This window comes from Pocillopora damicornis, chromosome 12 (genome assembly GCF_964200805.1).
Source record: "Pocillopora damicornis chromosome 12, jaPocDami1.2, whole genome shotgun sequence".
Lineage (NCBI taxonomy): Eukaryota > Metazoa > Cnidaria > Anthozoa > Scleractinia > Pocilloporidae > Pocillopora > Pocillopora damicornis.
The window spans coordinates 2774894-2800913 of record NC_142681.1 but is presented as its reverse complement, the minus strand read 5'-3'; the positions used below and the strand labels follow the sequence as shown (position 1 = coordinate 2800913).

The 26020-nt window shown below is 38.4% G+C and overlaps 5 protein-coding genes across 6 annotated transcripts; 4 read left to right on the top strand and 1 right to left on the bottom strand.

Moving 5' to 3' along the window:
• Positions 1-655: 655 nt before the first annotated feature.
• On the bottom strand, positions 656-14370 carry LOC113685387 (EF-hand calcium-binding domain-containing protein 5). Its single transcript, XM_089190297.1, has 19 exons — positions 13412-14370; positions 12099-12162; positions 11917-11990; positions 11249-11361; positions 11054-11096; positions 10705-10804; positions 9766-10113; positions 9492-9614; positions 8755-8914; positions 8026-8107; positions 7191-7344; positions 6679-6815; positions 5874-6275; positions 5096-5377; positions 4811-4917; positions 4054-4310; positions 3478-3574; positions 2280-2515; positions 656-1735 (listed from the first exon to the last, which is right to left on the bottom strand). The coding sequence occupies exons 1-19, from the start codon at positions 14231-14233 to the stop codon at positions 1512-1514; spliced, it is 3825 nt and encodes a 1274-aa protein (XP_089046423.1). The 5' UTR covers positions 14234-14370; the 3' UTR covers positions 656-1511.
• Positions 14371-14417: 47 nt separating this feature from the next.
• Positions 14418-20305, top strand: LOC113686253 (uncharacterized). 2 transcript variants are annotated; one of them, XM_089190298.1, is made up of 6 exons: positions 14418-14481; positions 14661-14832; positions 16132-16228; positions 16878-16988; positions 17376-17438; positions 19152-20305. In XM_089190298.1, the coding sequence occupies exons 2-6, from the start codon at positions 14723-14725 to the stop codon at positions 19257-19259; spliced, it is 489 nt and encodes a 162-aa protein (XP_089046424.1). In that variant the 5' UTR covers positions 14418-14481; positions 14661-14722; the 3' UTR covers positions 19260-20305. The 2 variants fall into 2 exon arrangements, with proteins under 2 accessions (XP_089046424.1, XP_027059657.2); XM_027203856.2 differs by having other exon boundaries at positions 14453-14832.
• Positions 20306-21272: 967 nt separating this feature from the next.
• On the top strand, positions 21273-24148 carry LOC149036093 (uncharacterized). The gene is made up of 10 exons (XM_089189940.1): positions 21273-21494; positions 22384-22551; positions 22992-23090; positions 23160-23258; positions 23332-23430; positions 23500-23598; positions 23669-23767; positions 23838-23936; positions 24007-24105; positions 24140-24148. Exons 1-10 carry the CDS (start codon positions 21384-21386, stop codon positions 24146-24148), a joined length of 981 nt encoding a protein of 326 aa, XP_089046066.1. The 5' UTR covers positions 21273-21383.
• Positions 24149-24448: 300 nt separating this feature from the next.
• On the top strand, positions 24449-25061 carry LOC149036092 (uncharacterized). Its single transcript, XM_089190299.1, has 2 exons — positions 24449-24616; positions 24687-25061. The coding sequence occupies exons 1-2, from the start codon at positions 24521-24523 to the stop codon at positions 25008-25010; spliced, it is 420 nt and encodes a 139-aa protein (XP_089046425.1). The 5' UTR covers positions 24449-24520; the 3' UTR covers positions 25011-25061.
• Positions 25028-26015, top strand: LOC149036091 (uncharacterized). Its single transcript, XM_089189939.1, has 6 exons — positions 25028-25123; positions 25197-25295; positions 25368-25466; positions 25536-25634; positions 25705-25803; positions 26007-26015. Exons 1-6 carry the CDS (start codon positions 25028-25030, stop codon positions 26013-26015), a joined length of 501 nt encoding a protein of 166 aa, XP_089046065.1.
• The last annotated feature ends 5 nt before the right edge of the window (positions 26016-26020 follow it).

Below are 26020 nucleotides of genomic sequence, written 5' to 3'. Positions count from 1 at the left end.
CTCTCCTAAAGAACCGTGCACTAAACCTACAATTGATAAAAAAACACTATAATTATCATCACTTAAAGACTTCATTCAGAAATATCTTGCACTAAATAGTGGCCTGCTTCGTCACGACTGTTCCAAGTAAGAGCAACTCTACCGAATTCTGAAGACTCTTTTGGTGGTATTGGAATGATCAAGTTTTGCCGAGAGCCACATGGGCTTTATCTATGAATAGAACCTGTATTAAGAAATTCATTCAGATATACACACTGACTTAACTATGAATATTTATTTGCCTGAGGAACGCGAAAAGGGTCGTCGGTAATTTTTTAACTTGCACCGCTAACCGCTACGGTGGGCTTGAAACCTGACGTTTATGTCCCAACTGGAAACGGGACTGGACCTTTCAATACCAAAAAGCCATGTGAAAAAATTACATCAAATAGCTGGTATTCATGGGTAATTAAGGTACACATGGATAATTTGGTTTTATCCACTGTAAATAAGGATAAATGTAAAATTTTAAATGTAAATCGGCCATCATAAGAGTTTCTAAAGCTGACGTTTCGAGCGTTAGCCCTTCGTCACCACCGACACACCACAATTTCTTCAGAAACCTACCCCCTTTAATCATAAAAGGTACATAAAAATGCAAATCACGAAAAATGAGTCATTTTAAATCATTTTTATTTGGAAACTCGCACCTTGGTCAAACCGTGCATCAACACGCGTGAAAAAGTCTTTAAAATTTTACAAACATTAAACTCCCTAGAAAAATAGCTGCTCGTTCCACACTAAACAAACTCTTGATACAAAAATGGACAGAAATAAAAACTGTCTGTGATAGCTAAAAAATATATATACATATAAGTATGTACAAAACTTGATAAATGTACTCTCCTTTATAATAAATAGTTATAGAGCAATGGCAAAAGGGAATCAAGTAAAGGACGTACGGGCGAAAGCTGTTTGAGTATCAACCACAAACTTAGCCGTCTGCTACAGGAGAATTTTTTTTTAATTAATAAGACTAAGTATACGTTTTCCATACGAAAAAAAGCTCAATAGTCCTTTTTCCCATTTCTTTTTGTTTTAGTCGTTGTTTATTGCTGTAATAGTTATTTTTCTTTTTGTTGCTGTTGTTTTTGTCGCCGATCTCGTTATTCTTGTTGTTGTTGTTGTGATCTAACTGTCGCCCATTGCAGTTCATCACTAACCGTGAACGAGAACAAATTTTGCAAAAATGAAGTAAACTTCCTTGTAGGAACTCTAACTCAGACCTGTTAACTTTCTCCACAGCTCTCTCCGTTAAGGCAGCGCTGCTCAAAATGAAAGCTTGGAATCTAAGATCATGCAACCGTTTATGCAGCTTAAAAAGAAATTACGTCTAATTTCCAAGTTCTACACTCGTAATCATTGTATATCTTCTCTATTCTCGATTGTATTCAGTTAGAATACCTTTACGTAGTAAATGTATGATGGACTTTTAACCTAAAACATTACTATCTAGATTCATCAAGAGAAAATTACTCGGTCGTTTCCGAACGCGTCCATGTTTCCTGGGGCGAGGGCCTTCCCTTTCCGACATCGGTGACCACTTCGCTCTTGGCCTGCGGGCTCACAACTTTTCCCGGACGTGTTTCGCACATCTTCTCCGTGTGTTCAATCAGAGACAAGCAAACGAAAGCCCAATTGAACAGATACTGAGCTGGTAATGAACCGTGCTTTGCCACAGCACCTTGAGGCACATCTGAAAGTCAAAACAGTTACAGAAATGAATTAGTTGACACTCCCTAGAACCAATGCATTTGGAAAAGAGGGCTGCTTTCCCACAGAAACTGGAAATTGTGGTTGATAAAAATGTCGTCAATTCGACCATAACCCTAAAATAAAAATTTTTCAGGGAAGAGTTGCACCAAATAGAAAGAGAATAGCAATTTTCAATTGGCTGTCGAAAGCAACTCGGGATTGCACCGGTTTTGCTTTACTTCCATCTGAGGTTGGTTTAACCCTTCAACTCCCAGAAATGATTAACCTGTCACGGTAACTTCTACGTTTTTATCTTGATCTACCACCAAATTCTCACACCTAATTTACAAGGAACTGTGTGGCAACTAAAAGGGAGAATTAAGTTAGATCTTTGGAGTTTAAAGGGTTAAAAAAAAACCCGCGCGTCAAAAAAAATCCAACTTTAAAATCAAGCGCGACTTAGTCGCTCGCTTTTGACATTATTTCATATTGAGCTATCGTTGGCTCCTTGTGATATTTTCCTTAGCTCTGATTGAAACACTTACCCTGTAGTTTTCCAGCTAGAGATTTCGCATCCACGCTAACAGTGTTTGCCCTCGCTGTAGGATCGTAGGATGTAATCAGACGAACTAGATCTGGGTTGACCATTTGTTTGCACATGCTCCACTCGTTAAACTTGTCCTGCTTCTCCAAATCCGGATGGAAGATGCCTAAAACTGCCTTCAGAATATCGTGAATCACTTTGGGCGGATCCTTGTAGCTCTTGATCTCGGCGAAAGCCCTGAGGATTAAAATAAGGCGACAAAGTGAAGAACCAACACAGCGACTATCACACAGCTGACAAAAAAAGCTATTTATACAGAAAGAATCCAAGCTTGGAACCTGTCATAACACGGTGAGGGAGATCGCAGAAGACCTGACGTATTTGGTGCTTCGCGCCGATTTAATGAACAGATTGGATCAATGTTAGTATCTGAGCAACTACGCACCAACCTACCCCTTCCCTAACCCTACAAAAATCAACTGATAACAAGCTAGGGTTAATGTAAGGTTAGGGGAGGGGTTGGTGTGCAGTTGCTCAAATTCTAACATTGATCCAACAGATTTATATTTTTTTCATTTCTTGGGATCAAAAAATTATTTAAATGAGATATTCCATACGCGAAACCAATACCCACTACCCCTAAGGAGTTGATACTTGAGGGGAGGGGATGGGGCATTCGAGTTTAAAACAAGGCCTTTTCTTTTGAGAGTCGGTTGGTCAGTGTTGGTACTTAAAACTAAAAATGTTTCGCTAAGAAGTAGTGATCTCCATGCCCATTTGCCTTTTCTGAGTCAGTGTAAGTGAGCTCGATACAGTTCGTACATGCTTACTTGTCACTGGGCTTTTGGAGGAAATCAGAGTCTTATAACCACCGAGCCGCAATCGCTGATTTGGGGGTGTCTTATTCCCCGTTCACACCAAAGCCTGAACATATTTCAAAGCTGCTTTGTTGAACACGGTTCACTGAAATTTGTTTTCTCTATAGGGGCTGCCTAAACCGACGTTTGCCGGCTTCAAATTCAGCGGGCTGAAAATAAAATTTGGTGACCATTTGAAATCTTTGGAATATTTAGTTTTTTAGTTCTCTGTTTCGGATTTTCATTCAGTTAACCTGGATAAACTAAACATGTTTTGCTGGTGTGAATGAGGTATTAATCTCTACAATTCTGACTATTTCTGTAGATCACCCTTAAATGTACCTGGCGTCCAGTCTTCCCACGTTCTCCCTCAGGTCCAACAGCATCAGTCGGTCAAACAAAACATCAATACGGGCGTCTTCGTACTCTTTTTCCACCTCTACAGAAGGAATCAAAAGAATCAAATGCTAACTACCTTTTCTACTTGCAACACGAACGTGTTCAGACATTACCGTCGTTTACACAAAATCCCCGTTAAAGTCCCAATTCTAGTTGTCCTACCAAAAATAGCAAGAGTAGTCGAGGTTTTCACGTCAACATTATGCAAAGTATGGAAGCAATAAGAATTACCACCCCACCTCTAACTAACCCTTTCACTCATAAATGTGATTTGCTTCTAATTTCTCCTTACATTATCATCCTTGAATCAAATGCAAAGGTCATGAGAATAATGGAAATTATCATCAATTTAAGAAGCCCTTGATTGTCAAACAAATTCTCCTCGTCACTACCACAGGAAATGTAAATATACAGAGATCAGTGTGAAGAATATGAATATTAATTTTTGGGATGTAAAGGGTTAAGAGAAAATTCCCAAAAAAGCCCATGCAAAGCTATTTCAAAGGTAATTCAACTTACCCAACACGATGTGTTTCTCTGCCGCTCCACTGGTGATTTCTCGAGCCACCTCTCTGTGTGCCTTGGCCAGCAGTTTGAGCATGCGTTGTATTTCCTTGTTCTCGTGCGGTGGAAGTGCTCTAAGTTCACCGATACTTATGTCAACTACGGCAACAGCTCTCCCTTCCCCATCTCTGAGGGGAAAAGCCATGTGACGCTCTCCATACGCGTCTGCAGTGATGGTCTCTGAACTCTCCACACATTTAAACAAATAGTCCCTGATATATGACACAAAATATGCATCACAGGCTGGTTACTGTTATCTATGAAGAGTGCGATAAGCGCCACCTTATACATAAGCGTGCGCGAAGTCCGTTACTCGAAGATGCAAATTACGACCTTAAAAAGGGACGACTCGAGAAACATTTTGAGTTGATGTCGTTTAAACTTGCGTGATTTTCTCACAAATTAAATATAAAATTGTTCCATACGCTCGAGACTTTCTACCTATCAAGATTTTTTTTCAAGTGTTACTTTAAAAACCCTTGCTTCCAGCTGCAGCAAAATGTACCATGAACCGATAAAATGACGCGCGTACAGGCATAAATGGAGTAAGTTTGGCCCATTGTATCTCCCAAACAAGTACTGTGACCTACCTTTTTTATTGTAGTTTTCGAAACAGACATTGGTAAGGAACATTTAAGGAAAGTTAAAAAAACATTTTTTCGATAAATTTTTTTTCTGAGGAATCACCTTAAAGAGAAGTTTTACTTCTTACCTGAACAGGTTATCTCTTCTGTCCAGCCTTGGCGGACTTGTATAGTGCTGGCTGAACCCGTTATGGGCCAGCGTCCTCATTCGGCGGAGGACCAAACCGTCAGATGGCTGTTGACGAACAGTGAGGAAAATGAAGATGAAACAACGACTTCAACATGGTGAAGGCCTAAAAATGTTTTTCTCCTGCCATTAGACCAACAGAGGGAAGGAAACAACAAAAAGAGGAAAAGTCTCCTTCCCCACTGACCAAAGGCCCGACAACAACACTTAAAAAAAGAATAGATACCTTTAATCCGGGTTCCACTAAGTAAACATTGACATTCTGCACATTAGGACTCCGTCGCAAGATCCAAGACACTGCTGACTCAGCAACTCTGAGTGTTTTCCGACGAATATCAACAAACTGTATGGCCTGACTCAAGGCTTTGGCTACACCTTGGAAGAAGCTGATCTCATGTGTGATGAATACTGGTTTATGAGGGTCCGCTAAGGTGTCTATACCCAGGATACCGATTACTCGTCGTTCATGATCCTTTAGTGGCAGTGCAATAAACGAACCGTCTCCTCCCTGGAACAAAAAAGGATCATTAATTAACACTGATTAACTAGTACCCATTTTCATCTCAACCACAGCATCCATTACCCTGCTCCACCACAGCATCAAGAACACCAATACAAACCACAGACCCCCCGTTAGGTCAGCTATCCAGTCCTACCACGACCAAAGGCATACCCGTTATTAATATCTGCGCTACTTCACTGCAACCTGTTGAACAGATTTGGTACCAGGTTCCGCAAAGGCCAGCCAAGCTTCCATCATAAGAAGGGCTCGGGATTGCCCGCAGTAATCCCGCAGGAAAACGGAATTGTAGAAATAAGAGATTTTGGCCGCTTCACATACTACATAACTGTAAGATATCTTCCGTTGCAAGAGAAAAATGTCCTCCGGTAATTTTTGTAGCATTGGAATCTTCTTCAGGACAATCAAAACAAAGGAAACGAGGACGAATTTAATGATATCTTTTGGAAATTCTTTGCTGTGATCTCACTCCCATAACTCTTACCTCTTCTCTCCGGGTAGGATTCCACATCGTCACTCCAGAGTGAGTAGACACCTTAGGGACGTGGATAGGCTTGCCAGAGTCCACTGCAGCCCAAGAAACTGTCTTCATGTCTCTATACAAAACTTTGCCCACAACGTATGGAATGTCATCCACTGTGCTGGACATGTATCGTAAAATTGTCTCACCGCGGTGCATTTGGCTCGGGTCGTCGTTGTTTTCAAGCATACTCACTGAAGAACTCAATATTTTCCCTTTTCCATGCTCATCCGCGTCTTTGAAGAGTACATGGTACACCGCACGATAGACCGGATCGAGTTGCGCTCCGCCAGTCTGAGCAGCGGCATCAATCATCGTCATCCATCTTTTCCGTGCATCACCCCGCCTACGCTCTTCGAAAGACCGCTGTAAAAAATAAGGATTATGAGTGAGGAGAGAAAACTTAATAAAACTAAATGACAGAATAAGAGAGATGGTAAGTTTTGAGCTCGGTAAAGAAATAGAGGAAGATGTTTTTCGTCTTGTCACGAGCGTGGGACAAATAAAAAATTCTGAGTCCCCACGAGGAAAGGAACCTCAGACCTTCGGATTCCGCGCTCTGATGCTCTACCACTGAGCCACGGTGAGCGAGGTCTATTACGAAGTTCAAATGACACGCGTCCAGCATACTGTTAGGATCAGCAATGTCCTCATGGGGACTGAGATTTTTTGTTCCTCATGGGAACTCAGAATTTTTTTCTTTGTCCCACGCTCGTGACAAGATGAAAAATATCTTCCTCTAAAGCTAAATGCTGTTTTAGAAGCTCACCTCTACGCTTGTGGTGAGGAAGTGGATCAATGAGTCAAACACGTCTTCTTCTGGAAAAGACTCTATTATAGCATCAATACACTCACGGAATGTGCGTTTGTTGAGGGTATTGTCTACTTCACCGAATACCTTCAGGGCTGAAATAGTAACAAACCAAAGAACTGTTAGGATTCAATGCAAAAATGCGAATAAAAGAAGGGAGGCATATCTCCTTTTGTGCGCTCCTGAAAAACATTTCCAGTGTAAACTCAAAAGAGCTCCCAGGAGAAAGGAGAGTAACAAATTGCTGCTAAGCGCCATTCTTTCTATATTGCTATCGTTCCTATCATAAGGTTGTTTTAAAATACGACGCAAAAAAGCAACGAGAGAAATCTTTCTTGAGTAACGAACATGGGACAAAACAACCCGAGTCTCCCCCCCCCCCCCCCTTCCAAGATTCCAAACCTCAGAAGTACACATTCAGCGCTCCGGTACTTTACCGCCACCCCACAAGAAAAAATGTCCGGACAAACCTTGCTTGAAGTTGTCAATTCCATCCACGCGCCATTTGTTCAACACAACTTGAATTTCATCCAGTTCCAGATACCCAGAGGCGTTCACGTCCCACAACTCATAAAGCTGATCCACCTGCCGACGCCTCTTAGCTGAACGTGCCTCTAAACGAGCCTAATAAGAAGAAAATTACCTATTTAATCAGCTAAGTGAATCATCACGTGTGATATGCTCATGACACACGTGTTTTACTACACATCGAAATGTTCCGCTTCACGGTCCGTGACGCGTTTTACAGTCAGTGTGGACAGCAGAAGTCCCATCCAAGGGAGACACTCGCGACTAAAAAGTCATGTCAGCATCTTTGCCGTCAGGACCGAATTTCGTTTTCCTTGAATGGAGATGTTCCCCAAACAGAACTGTCACAAAATGGGGGTTTCGTTCTACTTCAATTCCCTCCTACACTATACTTCGTATAACCCCTCCTATTTCACTCAACGAATGCATTTGAACTCTTCATGACCATTTCCGTTAAAAAAGGGAGAAACAACATCAAAAAGACAAACAAACGAAAAAAAACAAAACAAAGCCAGCTAACAAACTGTCGTTGGTGAAGTTTGCGTCGGTTTCATTCAAATCCATATCAAGAGACTTGATCTCACAAAAAAGTTGTTGAGGATTTCTTAAAAACTTGCACATAAATACCATGCAGTACGTTTTCAACTACCATCAAATTTAGAGTTCACTTTTATAAACGAAAAATAACTGTTCTCTCGCAATTCATCCCGTGATGTTCTCAATACTTCGTCACAATAGACAATCACAACAAGGAACCGAATCAAGCCCATCACACACCTTGTTTATTCTTGCCATTCTTTCATCATCTGTTTCCACATAGCTGGCTCTTACAAACCGGACGAGATCATCGAACACTTGCCTGTTGAAAGAAAGACAATGATACAGTTAATAGTTATCTTGCATGGATCTACTCACAAGTTTACAAGTTTGTTTGGTAAATCTGAGCTTTAAAGTTGTGAGGGTGAAACACTGAAGGTTTTCTTGAATTGAAAAGGCTGATCATTTTTTACATCATCGGGAATAAAAACACGTAACAACGTGCTGTTGTCAGATGTAGCCATCATCTGATTGGTGCGCTACGTTACTTTGAGTGACGTAGGACGACATACGAAGTAATCACAACAACCAATCAGAACGAAGGAACATGTCGCAAAGAGCCAAAGAGAACTCAATGTGAAACCACGCTGATTACATGAATAACGGTAAAACACAAGATACCAAATTAGGAGTAAATTGATCAAGTTTCCCTCTGATTGGTTGCAAGAGCGGCGCTGGTTATCTAGACCAACTGGAAAGTAAAGCCAATCTTGAGCCAATGTAATCCCGATTTCCTTTTGACACTTAACTGAAAATTTCTCGATGCACGTCGTTGTTTGTGCATCTCCAAAAAATAACTCTCCATCTTCAAGTTCGTATCCCATAATGAGCCATCTCTGCAATAATTTATAGTATCTTTTACCTACTATATTTATAATATCTATATACTATTTACAGGTTAAGTCTTACTTGATAGGGGTATTTCCAAGAAACTTTTCCAGCAAATGTATAAACTGAGGCTGATTAAGTGAGTTTTCATCAAATGCTGATCCTTCAGTAGCAGACCTGGGTCTTGGTAGTGTGCTGGCTGATGTTTCTGTGTCTTCCTGATCTGACATCTGATCATCAACTAATAATCAAAATAATTCAGTAAAATTTGAACTTTGCATAATATTTTAATAAGTGGTCTTAAAGGCTGCCCATTGCAAAATAAAAAGTCCTGGTAGTAGAAAATTTTAAAAGACAGCAGTTTTGGATTAAGTGTCATAAAACAAAAAAACAGTCAATACAACAACCAATCACAGCAACCCTAAACATCACAGGCAAACTACACGAGGCACAGAAATACGTGAGTAACCAAATTGTTGCATCAGATTGTTTGAGAGGGTGGTGGGACTTTTCTGAACCAATCACTGGGCAAAGTAGAGCAGGATAACTTTCAATATTAAATTGAAAATCACTCCAAAGGTTCAAACAGCAAAGAGCTCCACAAGATGTGTTGGGTAAAAGTAAACAAAATTTTTTTCAGTGGTGCCACAAGCATACAACCAAATGAAATAACAATATCAACCAATGTTTGTGTTTTACAATTAAATATTAATATTAAATAAATAAATAAATATTTAAATAAATATAAATATTATGTTAAATATTATCCTCCTCTATGTAGTAAGAATATTGAGCATTTTAAATAAAATGAGACATACTTTCATCTGGGATTGATTCCAGCAGCTTTCTGTCTTCTTCCTCGTTATCTAACAATTTTTCCTTTATGTTCTCTTTTTCAACAGCATTGTCTTGTAATTCGTCTTGATTATCATCTTCCTCACCTTAAAACAGTAGATGAAAACTCCAATAAGATGTTCAACTATTTCATCTACTCTATTGGAATGAATCATAATAACAAAATTGCCTCTTTAATATTCTGGATAATAGAGAATTCAAAAATAGGACGGTGAGGAAGCAGTAGCATGTGCAAACCTTCTATCTGTTCATCACCATTTCCATCACCAGTTTGTTCCTTAGCTTTATCAATGCTTTGCTCCTCTCCCTCTGCAGCTTCTTGAGGTTTTTCATCTTCTTCTGTTGGTTTCTGGGCAGTGTCTTCTTCTGCAGGAGTCTCTTCTAGCTTTTCTTTCTCTCCTTCTTTTGGTTCCTCTGACACTTGTTCTGGTTCACTGGCATCCTCCTTGGATGGGATTTCTTCAGGGTCTGCTTGTTCTACTTGTATTTTGGGTTGATCATCTGTTCCTGTTCCAGTGTCTTGTTTGCCCTTCGGCTCTTCATCTTCATCTTCATCTGTGGTTTCTTCTATTTCTAAAACTGGCCCTGATAAACAACAAATAATGGTTGAAATATCACAATCGGAAATCCTCAGATAACACCTCTACAATTACTGCATATAAACCAGCGGTAAATTTAAATTTGAGTCTAAGGGTTGCCACAAATGTATTCATCCCTGCACAATTATTTGTCAGTGCCTTTTGTTTAAATTTAATCCAAACAAAATGCACTGATGGTTGTCCTTTCTTCTTTCCCATTGTATCTTCTGTGCAGTCACTGCAGCCAGTAACTACTTAAAAGCTGAAAGTGGCTCTTATGAACTTTCCTTTCTAGATGGAGATGTAAATTCCCCAAACTATCCTTCCTACAATCCTTGCTACAATCCTGTATTTGAGCAAGAGGATGGAAAAAATCCTGTATGTTGCACCTGTTTCATAGAGCTCTCCTAATTAAGCAGTAACAGGTAACAGTTGCTGTTTGTTACATCACTAATTTTCTTTGACCTGTAACTACTTAGAATTCATGAAAATTCAACTAATAATTTTTCTATATTTATCAGTTTGTAGGATTAAAACCTACTTGCCTGTGTTGTATTGGAAATAAGGGAGAACAGAAATTTGGATACTTAGAACTTACATTTCCTTGGATTTTGTAAAGAAGACCTAACAGCTTCAACGGCATTATCGTAAAATGAGCTCATGATATCCAAAATACGCTTTCTGTCCACATGACCAGACTTGGGAAAAAGAAAAAAATGTGATAAAATCATAAAATAACTTGACTTTGGGTTAAGATTTTTGTTAACTTAATAAACATGTGTTTCCAGGTTGAATGTAATGTTTACATTTACAAAAAGTTAAATGAAATGAACCAATTAAACAAAAGTTAGACAAATCTTGACAACAAACTGTTGTGTCCCATATTTTAAGCAACAAATAAAAGCTGAAGGTAAGTGAAAAGGAGGTTTTATTTCAGAGTTACTTACATTCTTCATGTCACAGCTCAAGAAAAGGTTCCTCAAAGTAAGTCTGTAAGGTAAAACATGAAAATTGAAGAAATGTGGTTAATTTGTTTCCTCTAGGAGGTTTGGACAACAAAAAAATTAATATAACATCTATCATTCCAAGGAAAGGAAATTATTACAAATGTAAAACTCAAATGACAACAATTTTAATATTACCTCATGGCTTCTTTCACAGTTGCAATTCTGTAGTGTGCAGCACAGCGAGTTAAGTGTTCAATAAATGCATTGAAAGCTTCCTTAGACAAATTGCCAGCATATGGACGAACATACTGAAGTGAAAAAACCAACATGAAATTTAACAACATAAAGCAAATAGTTGCAGCAATGGGGTAATTTAGTTTTATCAAATGAGTTGATAACGTAAGTTGGCCACCATAAAGAGTTTAAAAGCTGACGTTTCGAGAGTTAGCCCTTCGTCAGAGCAATTCAATTGCTATCTATCACTCTGATGAAGGGCTAACACTCAAAATGTCAGCTTTTAAACTCTTTACAGAGGCCAATTTACATAATCAACTCATTTGATAACACTTAAAATTACCCTGTAATACACCAACTGAGCATCACAGTTTCTTTAAAAACTTATCCTCTTTATTCAGTTGCAGCAACAGTTGAAAAATACAAAAGAAAAGTTGAGCAAAAATATATGGAAAATGTCTCTTTATTTTGTAGAATTTTGCAGCAGTGGTGGAAAGCAATTAAACAAAAATGAATTAGAAATAACCTTTTGAGTGTAGCTGAGAATGACAATTGCAAAGTAAAAATGCATATCTTATTGATCTTAATCATATTATGAAAGTGTATAATGCAAATAAAACAAAACTTACTTCTTTAAATTGCTGAAGATTCACCATCTTGTCAGTGGAATCTGTTGTTTCAAGAGGAATAAGAAAGGCTGCACCTGCAAGAGTGTAAATAAACAACCACATTGAATTTCATGATTTTCAGAATAAAAAGAGAAATGAGATGACTTTCAAATCATCACAGAGATGATATTTTAGAATATTACCTTTCCTGATTTCATCTGGAAGATTTGTGGCTACTTCTTCAAAAGATTTCAGCACATTTTGAACCTGAAATTTAAGAAAGATTGTTAATTGATTCATTTACATGTAGATCTCAAAGATTTAGCAGAAGTTCAAAGCAGATAAAAACTACAGTGATATTGACATGTATCAGTGGATCATAAACACTCTAATAAGCCTATAATGCCTTTCTAGGACGTCTCTTATTCAGAGCTTTAACTTTGAAGTTAAAGTTAACTTTAAAGATTTTAAAGCAATCAGCCTGCACCTCCTCCTCCCATTTGACAAAAACTCTTAACATTGTTATTCATCCTACATGTACATCTTAGTTTTGGATAAGCTATCTTTGTTCCTCTTTTTAGCTTGACAGGATTTCAAATCAAACAACATTCTTTAATTTACAAGTTATTCATTAAAGACTGGATGACATTTTGGCCCTTATCAATAAGGTTTCAATGAGCCCCTCTCCCCTCCCTCCTCCCCCCAGGTTCTCCCACTTAAAAACAAAGCTCCTCTTTAAGAAGCAGTGGGAATCAATACATCATTGCAAGTTAGGGCATTTGTGGCAATCTTGAATTAAGCAATGGACTTAACCTACAACCATTTTCATCGAGTCCTAGGTCACAAAAATGGTTCCTCCTGTCCAAATTAACAATAAACTTCAGCTAATAAATGTATGTGCACATAATTAATATTCCCAAGATCTGATTTTTAATAGTCCATTTTACAGTTGTATGCTTGATTGCCAAGCCTTTGAACAGGACTGAGGTGACCTTGTTATGATACAAACCTTGCTGCTTTTAAAACATAAATAACTTTTTATCATGCTAACTAGATCATGGTCTCTATCACAGAATGGTCAACTTCAGCCTTATTGTCCTGTAAAATGGTTTGAGAGAATTTGACCCAACATGTAGATCAGGGAAACATAGTTCAGTGTCTCATCCCACCACCTGTTGGCTAGGTTATTTATTAACAGTGTAAGGGAAATTTTCATGTGGCATGAAAGCATTACTCAAGGGAAGATCCAAGAATTATAGGTGGGGAATTCCAAACTTGATTTGAAAAACTGTTAACCCTTTAGCTCCCACGATTGACCAAGACTGAATTTCTCCTTATAATATCAATACAATATAAAGCAGACAAGGGATGAGAATAAAGGAAAATATCAATGAGGGCATGATCAGTTGATCCACTGCCAAATTCTCTGAACAAACAAAGTGAGAATGATATGGCAGATAGTATTGAGAACAAATAGTGATATCTTGGGAGTGAAAGGGCTGATGAAGAAACTTACCACTGACAGTGGTAGAACCCCATTCCAATCAGCCGTCCACTCAGGAAATTGCTCCTCTAATGCTATAGAACGCCGTCGCTTTTCCCTGTTCCTTTCATTCTCCTCTTTTTCTCTTGCTTCGCGCCTCTTCTTGGCATCAGCCTTGAGTTTAGCAAGTTTGTTATTTTCCATAGAAAAAACCTCCTTCTTGAGGTCTTCCACTACTTTGCGCAGGCCCTTTGCGTAGGGAGAGGCTTCAGCAAAGTTACTGTATCTGGGATTATTTCTCATAAGAAACTGAGCTAAATAATCTATGGGATTGAAGTCTGGACAGAACCCCTCAGAATCTGCCAAATCTCTCTTTTCCACCTCGTTCAACAGTTTCTCCACTCCTAAAATCAACGTTGGCATGAGGTTTTCCACCAAATACACTCTCACATCCGAACTAATTTCGTTGTCATTAAGCCAGTCTCTGGCCAAAACATCCAAAGGAACTGTTCTAGCCACAAGCCGGGTAAGCTCTTTACTTTCTGCATCTCGCTTCTTACGCTCAGCTTTCACCTCCATCAATCTTCGTGTTATCTTCTTTTCCGCGTTACCTCTCCACCGGTTAATTGCACTCCGTGTAAAAGCCCTGATAATCGGAGAAGCCATGCCATCCCTTTCCATAATATGCTGACTCAAAACATCAGAAACAGACAATGCTCTCGGTCTTTCAGACGACATGCTCTCTGATCTTCGAGAGTCATTTTCTTCGAGGTCATCCTTTCCAAAATCGTCTAATTCAAATTCGATCTCCGTAGCGTTAGGAGGCTCTTTTGATAGTACTACTGCTGCAGCCATTTCTAACAACACGGTAAGTGGATTCTAATTGGATCTCCAAGTCAGGTTCTAATTAATCACGGCGGTATTTATTCAGAGTTTCTTCGATTCGTTTGCGAATGTTATGACTTCAAACATGGCGGAAAAAAGAACAGTTGACTGTATCTATGACAACGAAAATTGACTAATTACCATGCCACCCGCTACGCCGACTGTTATGAACGCCTGGGATATATATGCACACAAGTCACAGAAATTTGCATTTTCAGGTAAAGTTGATTTATCACTCTTCATTTATCACTACCGGTAGTCTTTTATCCGGTTCGGCCTTAAATATCATATTTTGTCCTGACACGCCACTTGGTTCACGAAAGATCGTGTAGTTTTCGGAGAATATTCGGTCCATTTTCGGTCAACCGTCCCGTTAATTGTCAACTCCCACTTGTAGGCGCGCTGTTGCCATCCGAGAATCGAATCAGAAGGTGAAAGAAGCACTACTGCTGTAATCAAATGTCTTCAGCTGATTGTTGTTGTGCCATGTGGCAGTCGCCAATTCAGGGCGTACTGAGACCCGCTGTGTGGTTGCCTGGTGTTAGAAATCTCCATAGTTGTAAAGAGACGTAAGTTTCTTTAATCGTTTTCCTTGTTACCTGTATGATATACACTGCATTTATTTTAAATGCCATTACCAGCGAATCCGTTCGGTATGCTTTAAATTTTCCTTAAAAACTTAATCCAAACAGGATCACTCCATTATTATCTCTTGATTTTAGAGATGATATATTTTGGATTAACTGCGTTGGCGTGGGGTCTTGAAACTGATCATGTTAAGTCTTATTCAAAACACCCAGCTGTTTGGTATTTAGAAACAACAAAATATGTCATATTTTTATTGAAATCAGCATGATGTTATTAGGTCGTGCAACCCTTCAACGTACGAGAAAGTGAATGATTTATTAGTATTTCGCACTTTACGTTTGATTTATTGGCAATATTGATATTTTTCTAATCATGGTTATCTAAGGAGCCCCGCGAGTTCTGATACAAATCCAAAAGACAGTTATCAGAATTTGTCCATTAACTAAGAGTAATTTATATGCATAAGCTAAATGTTTAAATTTACTTTCAAGAGATTTAATGGCTTTTTTATTTTCTATCTTGTTTGCAACACTATATTTCTTAATAATTTAGTCTCTTTGGGTTTCTGCTTAGACTTGAATGACAGGTGAAATTTGGACTGTGAAATTATAAAACATTGAATTATTTAAGGGTCATATGAAATGCATATAAATATTGATTAACTCTCACAGAGCAGATTTGTTAGTCCAATGCAGAGAAAAATGTATTATACACTCTTTGGAAACTAATGATAATCTAATTGTATAGACTGAGCTAAATTTAAAGGTTTTCAAGCATCTTTTAGAGTCAAATTTGAGTGTTTTGAAGCTAAGTATAAAGCACTTAACCCTTTAACTCCCAGATGTGGTTAACATGTAATTTCTCCTTATAATATCAATCATTATCCAGCAAATAGGTAATGAGAATATTCAATTTTATTAGGTGGATGTTGTTATCTTGATTAAACACCAAATTCTCCTACTAAATTTTTAGGGAAATGCGTAGTTTCTTGAGGGGAGAACAAGGAGACCCTGGGGAATATACCTCATAGAGTTTCTAGTGAATTTATTAAGTTGAGCCATGAGGTAGACAATGCAGAGAGTAAGATTTTGAGAGCAAAAGCTGTGAGGGGGTTGCTGTTTACAGGTAATTGTTCCAAAGGTTGACTGTTCTGAAAGTTATATGGTTTTTATATCAGATGATTGCCTGAATTTTTTTGACCAGCCAAATTAAAAATAATATGTTCATAATTTATTTGACTTTAAAATTATATGTTGATATATTTTTATTAAAACATTAAGGTGGATAATACCAGAAGCAACTCCAGAAGTGTGCTTAGAACATTTGGTATCAGCCATATCCTTACTTAGTGAAACTGAGAAGATGCATATAAATAAGGTGAGTGAAGAGCAGACTTCAGTACTTTAGTAGACCTTTAAATGCAACAAACCATTTTGACATGAAACTTTTAGGACTCTCACAAAAATTTGAAAGATGTGTCTGAAAAAAGTTAAAAATGGTGAAATTTGAGATACTTCTGGTTTCATGCAATATAAGGGTGGTCAATTGCATTTAGGCTACCAATGAGCCAAGCAGGAGACCCACTCCACTGCATGCAACCTATCCCAGTTTTCATTCCACAAAGTGACAAGGAATTGTGCTTCTTCACCTGGATGTGTTGCTGATATTTCAAAGGTTATCCCCCTCCCCTTTCCCCTCAGTTTTTTAGTCAGGTTTTTGGGACACTTTGCTGACACCCAGACATTCTACTGGTTGTATGGAGACACTGGAAGAAAAACAGAGGCATGTTAAAAGTTTTTAGGGAATTGGTTGACCAACCATTGGGGCTTTGAGGAGATAAGATCCCAGAGAACTCAAAGTTAACCAAGGCTAGAGAAAATAACCAAGATTCTCAGGTTAAAGATGCAAGGGTACCTCATAATCCTTTAAAACTTAGTTTAAGGTGCATATAGCACACTTCAACTTGTTTTGAGATAGTAGTAAGCTTGCCTTAGGGAAATTTATTTAAACTACTTGTCTTCTCTAGATTCATCATGAAAGACATTTTGTGCAAATATTTTCTTATACTGAAGCTGAGTGGCTGGACATTGTGGAAATAGAATTTCAACCAGGGCAGGAGAGAGGAACTCTTGCGAAGGTAAGTAAAGAAAGTTGGTTATTATTAATTGTAAAATTGTGAAGTGAAAAGCCCTCTATCATAGGGTCTCTAAATGTTTTTGATAACTAAAATACTGAAAATTTTAAATAAATATAATCTAACTGGCAGAAGCAATGTTGCACAGCTCATACACATGAAGGCTCCTTTCAATGGCTTGCTTACCCTCCAGTACTGTTGATAAACTCACAAATAGAATTGTCAACAGTTCTCCTGCATGTAACACATTAAGGGTCTGAGTATCCACCACAAACATGCTCCTCCACAAGGCATCTCCATTAAGTTAAAAAATTTCCTCTAGCTTGAAATATTTTTTATTTATTTATGACACTGAAGAAATAACCTTTACTGTGATATTTTTTTCCAAAGGCAAAGTCATTTTCAACAGGATTTCTTCCTTTGATGATTCCATTTGCCTTTCTTCTAAACATGGTAGGAAAAAGCTCTAAATGTGCAGATCAATTTGAAGCTTCAACATCCCCCTCTCCTTTCCCCTGCATACCCCACTGATATCTTAACCCAAGGAGTTTAAAGAGTTTGGAGTCTGCTTTCATGAGAAAATATCTAAGAAAAAAATTTTCACATTGTAGAATGATGTTTACAGGCAAAAAAAACCTAATAGTGGAACCAAAACCTTTGCTAAATTCTGAAACATTTATTGATCACAAACAATTGTTCAATAAAAAGTTGTGCTTGGATAGGGCATTTTAATGCAGATTTTGTCCTGGGGGGGTGGGGAGAGGGGGGTAGGAATATAAAGAAACCAATCTCAAAAGTTCAAATGCACAGGAAGGGGGGAACATTGAAGCTTGGAATTGATCAACACATAATGATCGACCAATAAGCTCTGATGTTATTCTTAGTATTATATCTTAGTATTACTCACTCAGTGATCACCTGTAAGTTGTTGTTATTCATAGTGTTCTTCTATAATAATTTTAGAGCTTAAAAACAAAATTTTCATTTGGAATTGCTCCAAAACCCATCCATTTTTAGCAAACTCATAACAGTCACCATCATAATGCTATCAAACAGTCTCCTAAACACCACAACAGACAGAGGCTTGTTTTGGGACCAGACAGTTTATTGAATGTATATATCCTATGTAAATAACACACAAGACTATTACATAAAAAATATTTGATGAATGCATTAAACTAACAGTCCAGTAATCAAGAATAAATTACAAACACAAATTAGATTAAGATACAATCAAAACTGTCAATGTTGGGTGGGATGGAAACTAAAACTTTCTAAAAGCTAGAAATAAACTTGTTGCTTGCTTGCTAGACTACTAATAACATGTACACACCTAAACAGTAATATACTAAAGTAATTTTGCAATTAAAACGCATTAGCATGGTGAATAGCCATTGGCTCTTATGACTTGTATGCTGAACAAATTGTTCAATCTTAGGAAAAGGGAAAATACTAATATGCACCCTGCCTGTACCCAGTCCAGGCGTCTCAGTTATCAATGTCTAGATTCACATTAATAGAGATTAATATTCACTGCACTGAAGGAAAGTCAGTACTTAAGTCAAGTGACTCACACAGGCAGAACTTCTCACAGTTTCTGTTAGATGAATAGGAGTATTACTTGTCTCAGTCCATCCCAGGTTACCCTTTCTCATTTCATTTAGTCTCCCTGGTGCTGGTAGCCATTTATACTCCTGGCTGGAGAGGGGCATGTTGAGATAAAAGTGTTTTACTAGAGAACACCACACAGTCAACAGGCCAGGTCTGCAGCCCAGGTTTCACTGTGATAATTGCTAACCAACTTTGTGTCTCACTCTGAGTTTTCTTTTTTTTACCAGCTCTCCATGACCTTACCTCAAATTCCCTTTCTAATGAAGAGTTAGGTTGGATCTAGACATCATCCTGAATTTGAAGGGGAAAAAAGCCTCAAGTGACCTTTGCTCCAACATCAAATTCTCTTTTTGATTGTCAAGGAAAGACAAGGCAATATGGAAGGAGAATCTGGCATTTTACCAGTGGTCACATGGGGCTTTTTCCACTCATCCCTTTACATTATCCTTTACATAATGAACAAAAATTGTTTAGAATCTGTAAGTATTTGCCTTTTTAAACTCCACATTGAGTCAACAAATTTACTGATATTTTCTATGTGCCTTTGTTTTTCAGATCTTTTTCTTTGTCCCTTTTTCTGATAATAAATACAATGAGATGAGGTTGACGCGAATTCGTCAAAAAATGAATCTTCACATTGAAATTGCTAGAAAAGAGTCATAGAAATTATAAAATTTCTAACATTTCAAGAGTCAATCGTCAACTACTCATTGAAGTATCATAAATAAAAAATAGAAGTTTTGAAAAATATAGAATGTTAATCATGTCTTCAGGAGTAATTTGAAATTGCCTTCTGTGGTAAATGATAGGTTACAGGAAATAGTTTAAGTATGGTAATTTAAGAGTTGAGAACTTTTTTTAGTTTCCATATTGGAGTTTGTTTTAAATTGAAATTGGATGGCATTTATTTACTCATAGCTTAGGAGCTAGGCCCAATTTCTGTCACTCTTTGGAGTCTACTTTTTGTTCCCTACCCAAAGAAGGTGCATAAACTTGATTCCTAGCAGTGGCTGGCTAGAGCAAGTCTTCCCATCAGCACAGCCTGGAGCTTTCAGAGGAGGGGTCCCACTTGGCATTTAAGGGAATTTGCACAAGACAGTCTCATTTTGGTCTACAAAAAGCCCTTGGAAACTTTTTGATCTCATCAAGAGGTTTTGTATTGCCTTTTTAAATGGCATTCAAAGAAAAATTAAGACAGAAATTCTTTTCTTTTAATATAAATCTAATTTTTTAACATTTCATGATAATATGAGGGATTCTGGTATAAAAAATCTTAGATGACTTACATTTATAGCTTCATGCAGAAAGGCATAGGTTGCATTTTCCAGTGGTGGATTCCACACTATCTTTGTAGTCGATCAAACTGTCCATATGAGAGTTGTCCTGAAAGGGATTGTTGTCAGTGGCGGTCACTGAGACTCTGACAACCTGAAAGGAAGTCATCAGTAGGGTCACTTAACTTACTTCTGTTCAGGTTGTCCAAATGTCAGGAACTTTCACTAACAACAGACCTTTTTTAGGAGACTATCATGCAAACAGTTTGACCATATGATCAACTGCCAACCCCTGGGTTTAAAGTATTTACCGCACTATCTTCCTACTGACATTTGGGGCATGCCAAGTGATTTTAAGTAAGATCACTTTTAGATGAATTTGCATGCAAGCTAAATTTGGCCTTTTAGATGTTAATAAAAGATAATTTAACATTATCAGTGTTGTGCCTCTACAGATAAATCATTGAGATATAAATTATTTACTGTTAGTATGCACCCAGGCTATCTCGCTATAAACATTTAAGTATTCTCTGCGGTTATGATATGGAAAAGTTCTGAATTTGGCAGATGGTTAGCACGACTTAGCGAATAAAATCAATCATATAAATTGATACCCCATTCTTTACTAGCAAGCTGACAACTTTATGTGGGCGGTTCACTTGGCGCGTGAACGTAGTACCAGACCCCGAATTGTAGTTCTATCACTCGGTTTATTTGATTGAGAACGATATTTGTGTGAGATTTCAACTCGACTTCTGGAGAAGCCAAATCTCAATGCTCTTTTGTAATATAGACATAAATGAACAGGCGAGTAAAAATGGGCATCATCCTATAACTTTTTTGCATGTCTCCTTAAACTTGAAGTATGCCTCTAAACCTTAAGGGCTGGCGAATAATTACCTAAAGGTCCGTCCTTCTCCTGAACGTAAGAATGACGCGAAGCAGAACCCTCCACACCTGAGGTTTGGCATTTGTGCAAATGTAGTTAAGATAAACTGTGATTTTTACAATCTGGATCAATTCTTTACTTTTTAGCTTCAATTTTGACACAGCATACTCTGACAAAGGTGCAGGGTTTAGTTCAAATGAACATGAATTTAACTTGTAATTTCACGAAGTAACCGTTTGATATATGCGCAAAACAAAAGAATTAGATGCTCAGGAAGCCCAAAGCATGACCAAGACCGAAGCATAGAGATGTGAACGTTTACAGAGTTTTATTTTAGTACATTTTGGAAGTTAATTTGGGGATTTGATCCTTGACCGCTTATTGAGTGGCGCGTAAAATAGACTGAAGTTAGAGTCATCATTTATCTCCATGTTATTGGTTAATTTTGTTTAAGTTGGCTCGGTAGAGCGTCTGTAACAGTTTTGGTAACAAAATGTCAACTAATTTCACTGATTAACAATTAGAAAACCGCGCGCGCGACTTCAATTATTTGCGTTTATCTGATTAGCCTCTGTGACGTCAATTAACACCGACTCATTCAAACCTTTCTCATTATCTTCGACCATGGCCTTTGTCACTGTGTGGCAGGCTTTTTTCGTTGGTAATGACATCATAAGATATTTATTAGGGGAAAAAAACGTGGAAAATGTTCAATCTAGTGACGGAGTTGAAAAGGTACATCCTAATTTAGCATTATCAGAGCTTTCGAAGAGCGAAAAAGCACACCAAAATCACTGTCTACCTTAGCATTGCGGTAGCCGCCGAAACCGCCTTTTTTTGGGCTTTCATGGGAAAACTACTGCTTTAAGTTTTGAATCTGACTAGTTAAAAAAGTGGCGCAAATTTTTCTTGAAAAAGCACATAGCGCAGTAAATTCAGGCCAAAGTAATCGGTCGCATTACCTTCGACATTTAACTGAAAATTCCTCCAATCGTACCGGTCTGGTTTGAATTCTCGGAATGGGACAGAGTACTCTCTGTGGAAGTCACCTGGCGTAGTACGAGTCAACGGATCGCCTATAGGATCGGAAACAGTATTCACCATCGTTTAACAAATAATATTTGAGGCATCATGGTTATAAAAGAAACTACGCAGCAACTACAAATCTCCACTTTTAAAATGGTGTAATTTGGCAGATAAAAAACAAATAAGACCATCAGTGTTTGTGCGCGCTTTAAGTTCTCCAGCTGACACAAAATATTTAGAGCAGATCAACATGATCAAAGTCTTATGCTGAGACTACAACCCAATTTGTGGCTCCTGAATGTTCTGACACTTTTCAATCTCGTTAGAAATATTTCGCCAGTCAGTCAAAAGCATTATTGTATACAGAATTGTCAGATATCAATTTATTAGAGAACATTATACTCCTACTTTGATCCTAGTCTTTGAACTAAAACCGTTGAAAACGGTTGTGGTGTGCAGGTTAATCACAGGTTTCAAGTCAGTATGGTCAATCATGACCCCCGACACCTGGAATGAACAAGATTTTCAGTTTTTTTTCATCCCGCTGTTTGGTATCAGACAGATCACTAAGACATGTTTGTTTCCACGTCCCACACAGGTGGTTAAGGTGCATGATCCCGAAAAAAGGGATACTGACAAAGACGTGGAAAGCAGCAGAGAGACGACTGAGCGAGTTCAATCAGTCGAGCGCGCTCATGAGGAAAAGGAAAATACGAGTGGCCAGTGTAACCTTGAGGGATGCCTGGATACAAACGAGAGGAAAGAGGTATTATCACTTTTTGATACTTTTCTACCTTTCAATTAGGAGATAAAAAACCCTCCATTTGCTTGGTAGAGATTGGATGTAGAATCCTCAACGTCCTTCCTTTTCATCACAGTGCTCCGTTGGCTACCGAGCACGCTGATGAAGAAAAGGACGTTGAGACTTCCTGCAATACTGAGGAATACGAGAATACTGGTCAAAGTAAAATGGTATGGTTGTGTGAAACTCTCTTCTACTTTTCAAGAAAGGTAGATTAAGTCTCTGTTTGGTTTTAAAGCAACAAATATAAAACAAACGGAGTACTTTGAACAAAAAAAGAACATAAGCATTTCCTGTAACTCTGAGGAGTGCGAGGATATTGGACAAAAAACAATGGTACGTCTTTTTTTCTACTTTTCTTCTCTTCAGAAAAGGTAGATTAACTCCTTCCTTTTGGTTTTTAGGGAATAGATGCAGAACAAGAGGAGTATTCCGAGGACGAGAAAGACGTTGGCGTTTCCTGCAACTCGAAGGAGTGCCAGGATATTGGTAAAAAAACAATGGTATGTCTTTGTTTTCTACTTTTCTTCTCACCAGGAAAGGTAGCCAGATTAACTTCTTTTGGTTTTTAGAAAATGGATGCAGAACAAGAGGAGTATTCCGAGGAGGAGAAAGACGTTGGGGTCTCCTGCAACTCCGAGGAGTGCCAGGATATTGAACAAAAAACAACGGTATGTCTTTGTTTTCTACTTTTTTACTCTTCAGAAAAGGTAGCGAGGTTAACTCCTTCCTTTTGGTTTTTAGGGAATGGATGCAGAGCAAGAGGAGTATTCCGAGGAAGAGAACAACGTTGGCGTTTCCTGCAACTCCGAGGAGTGCCAGGATATTGGTAAAAAAACAATGGTATGTCTTTGTTTTCTTCTTTTTTACTCTTCAAAAAAGGAAGATTAACTCCGTCCTTTTGGTTTTTAGGGAATGGATGCAGAACAAGAGGAGTATTCCGAGGAAGAGAAAAACCTTGACGTTTCCTGCAACTCCGAGGAGTGCCAGGATATTGGACAAAAGACAATGGTATGTCTTTGTTTTCTTCTTTTCTTCTCTCCAGGAAAGGTAGCCAGGTTAACTAATTTTTGGTTTTTAGGAAATGGATGCAGAACAAGAGGAGTATTCCGAGGAAGAGAAAAACGTTGACGTTTCCTGCAACTCCGAGGAGTGCCAGGATATTGGACAAAAGACAATGGTATGTCTTTGTTTTCTTCTTTTCTTCTCTCCAGGAAAGGTAGCCAGGTTAACTAATTTTTAGTTTTTAGGAAATGGATGCAGAACAAGAGGAGTATTCCGAGGAAGAGAAACACGTTGGGGTCTCCTGCAACCCCGAGGAGTGCCAGGATATTGCACAAAAAACAACGGTATGTCTTTGTTTTCTTCTTTTCTTCTCTCCAAGAAAGGTAGCCAGGTTAACTAATTTTTGGTTTTTAGGAAATGGATGCAGAACAAAAGGAGTATTCCGAGGAAGAGAAAGACGTTGAAGTCTCCTGCAACCCCGAGGAGTGCCAGGATATTGCACAAAAAACAACGGTATGTCTTTGTTTTCTACTCTTTTACTCTACAGAAAAGGTAGCGAGGTTAACTCCTTCCTTTTGGTTTTTAGGGAATGGATGCAGAACAAGAGGAGTACTCCGAGGAAGAGAAGAACATTGGCGTTTCTTGAAACTCCGAGAAGTGCCAGGATATTGGACAAAAGACAATAGTATGTCTTTGTTTTCTAACTTTTTACTCTTCAGAAAAGGTAGATTAATAACTTCTTCCTTTTGGTTTTTAGGGAATGGATGCAGAACAAGCGGAGTATTCCGAGGAAGAGAAAAACGGTGGCGTTTCTTGCAACTCCGAGGAGTGCCAGGATATTGGTAAAAAAACAATGGTATGTCTTTGTTTTCTTCTTTTTTACTCTTCAAAAAAGGAAGATTAACTCCGTCATTTTGGTTTTTAGGGAATGGATGCAGAACAAGAGGAGTATTCCGAGGAAGAGAAAAACGTTGACGTTTCCTGCAACTCCGAGGAGTGCCAGGATATTGGACAAAAGACAATGGTATGTCTTTGTTTTCTTCTTTTCTTCTCTCCAGGAAAGGTAGCCAGGTTAACTAATTTTTGGTTTTTAGGAAATGGATGCAGAACAAGAGGAGTATTCCGAGGAAGAGAAACACGTTGGGGTCTCCTGCAACCCCGAGGAGTGCCAGGATATTGCACAAAAAACAACGGTATGTCTTTGTTTTCTTCTTTTCTTCCCTCCAAGAAAGGTAGCCAGGTTAACTAATTTTTGGTTTTTAGGAAATGGATGCAGAACAAAAGGAGTATTCCGAGGAAGAGAAACACGTTGGGGTCTCCTGCAACCCCGAGGAGTGCCAGGATATTGCACAAAAAACAACGGTATGTCTTTGTTTTCTTCTTTTCTTCTCTCCAAGAAAGGTAGCCAGGTTAACTAATTTTTGGTTTTTAGGAAATGGATGCAGAACAAAAGGAGTATTCCGAGGAAGAGAAAGACGTTGAAGTCTCCTGCAACCCCGAGGAGTGCCAGGATATTGCACAAAAAACAACGGTATGTCTTTGTTTTCTACTCTTTTACTCTACAGAAAAGGTAGCGAGGTTAACTCCTTCCTTTTGGTTTTTAGGGAATGGATGCAGAACAAGAGGAGTACTCCGAGGAAGAGAAGAACATTGGCGTTTCTTGCAACTCCGAGAAGTGCCAGGATATTGGACAAAAGACAATAGTATGTCTTTGTTTTCTAACTTTTTACTCTTCAGAAAAGGTAGATTAATAACTTCTTCCTTTTGGTTTTTAGGGAATGGATGCAGAACAAGCGGAGTATTCCGAGGAAGAGAAAAACGGTGGCGTTTCTTGCAACTCCGTGGAGTGCCAGGATATTGAACAAAAAACAATGGTATGTCTTTGTTTTCTTCTTTTTTACCCTTAAAAAAAGGAAGATTAACTCCGTCCTTTTGGTTTTTAGGGAATGGATGCAGAACAAGAGGAGTATTCCGAGGAAGAGAAAAACCTTGACGTTTCCTGCAACTCCGAGGAGTGCCAGGATATTGGACAAAAGACAATGGTATGTCTTTGTTTTCTTCTTTTCTTCTCTCCAGGAAAGGTAGCCAGGTTAACTAATTTTTGGTTTTTAGGAAATGGATGCAGAACAAGAGGAGTATTCCGAGGAAGAGAAACACGTTGGGGTCTCCTGCAACTCCGAGGAGTGCCAGGATATTGCACAAAAAACAACGGTATGTCTTTGTTTTCTTCTTTTCTTCTCTCCAAGAAAGGTAGCCAGGTTAACTAATTTTTAGTTTTTAGGAAATGGATGCAGAACAAAAGGAGTATTCCGAGGAAGAGAAAGACGTTGGGGTCTCCTGCAACCCCGAGGAGTGCCAGGATATTGCACAAAAAACAACGGTATGTCTTTGTTTTCTACTCTTTTACTCTACAGAAAAGGTAGCGAGG

What these genes read in the sequence shown, in the direction of transcription:
- LOC113685387 (XM_089190297.1), bottom strand. Translation starts at nt 14,233, where the DNA reads ATGGCTGCAGCAGTAGTACTATCAAAAGAGCCTCCTAACGCTACGGAG. An exon ending in ATCTTCAGCAATTTAAAGAA is followed by an intron (nt 11,362 to 11,916) that starts GTAAGTTTTGTT and finishes TTTTCACTTCAG; the next exon opens with TATGTTCGTCCATATGCTGG. An exon ending in ACTGTGAAAGAAGCCATGAG is followed by an intron (nt 11,097 to 11,248) that starts GTAATATTAAAA and finishes TTTACCTTACAG; the next exon opens with ACTTACTTTGAGGAACCTTT.
- LOC149036092 (XM_089190299.1), top strand. Translation starts at nt 24,521, where the DNA reads ATGGATGCAGAACAAGAGGAGTATTCCGAGGAAGAGAAAAACGTTGAC. An exon ending in ATATTGGACAAAAGACAATG is followed by an intron (nt 24,617 to 24,686) that starts GTATGTCTTTGT and finishes TTTGGTTTTTAG; the next exon opens with GAAATGGATGCAGAACAAGA.
- LOC113686253 (XM_089190298.1), top strand. Translation starts at nt 14,723, where the DNA reads ATGTCTTCAGCTGATTGTTGTTGTGCCATGTGGCAGTCGCCAATTCAG. An exon ending in AGAAGATGCATATAAATAAG is followed by an intron (nt 16,229 to 16,877) that starts GTGAGTGAAGAG and finishes TGTCTTCTCTAG; the next exon opens with ATTCATCATGAAAGACATTT. An exon ending in TTGCCTTTCTTCTAAACATG is followed by an intron (nt 17,439 to 19,151) that starts GTAGGAAAAAGC and finishes TTTGTTTTTCAG; the next exon opens with ATCTTTTTCTTTGTCCCTTT.
- LOC149036091 (XM_089189939.1), top strand. Translation starts at nt 25,028, where the DNA reads ATGGATGCAGAACAAAAGGAGTATTCCGAGGAAGAGAAAGACGTTGAA. An exon ending in ATATTGCACAAAAAACAACG is followed by an intron (nt 25,124 to 25,196) that starts GTATGTCTTTGT and finishes TTTGGTTTTTAG; the next exon opens with GGAATGGATGCAGAACAAGA. An exon ending in ATATTGGACAAAAGACAATA is followed by an intron (nt 25,296 to 25,367) that starts GTATGTCTTTGT and finishes TTTGGTTTTTAG; the next exon opens with GGAATGGATGCAGAACAAGC.
- LOC149036093 (XM_089189940.1), top strand. Translation starts at nt 21,384, where the DNA reads ATGGCCTTTGTCACTGTGTGGCAGGCTTTTTTCGTTGGTAATGACATC. An exon ending in ATACAAACGAGAGGAAAGAG is followed by an intron (nt 22,552 to 22,991) that starts GTATTATCACTT and finishes TTTGGTTTTTAG; the next exon opens with GGAATAGATGCAGAACAAGA. An exon ending in ATATTGAACAAAAAACAACG is followed by an intron (nt 23,259 to 23,331) that starts GTATGTCTTTGT and finishes TTTGGTTTTTAG; the next exon opens with GGAATGGATGCAGAGCAAGA.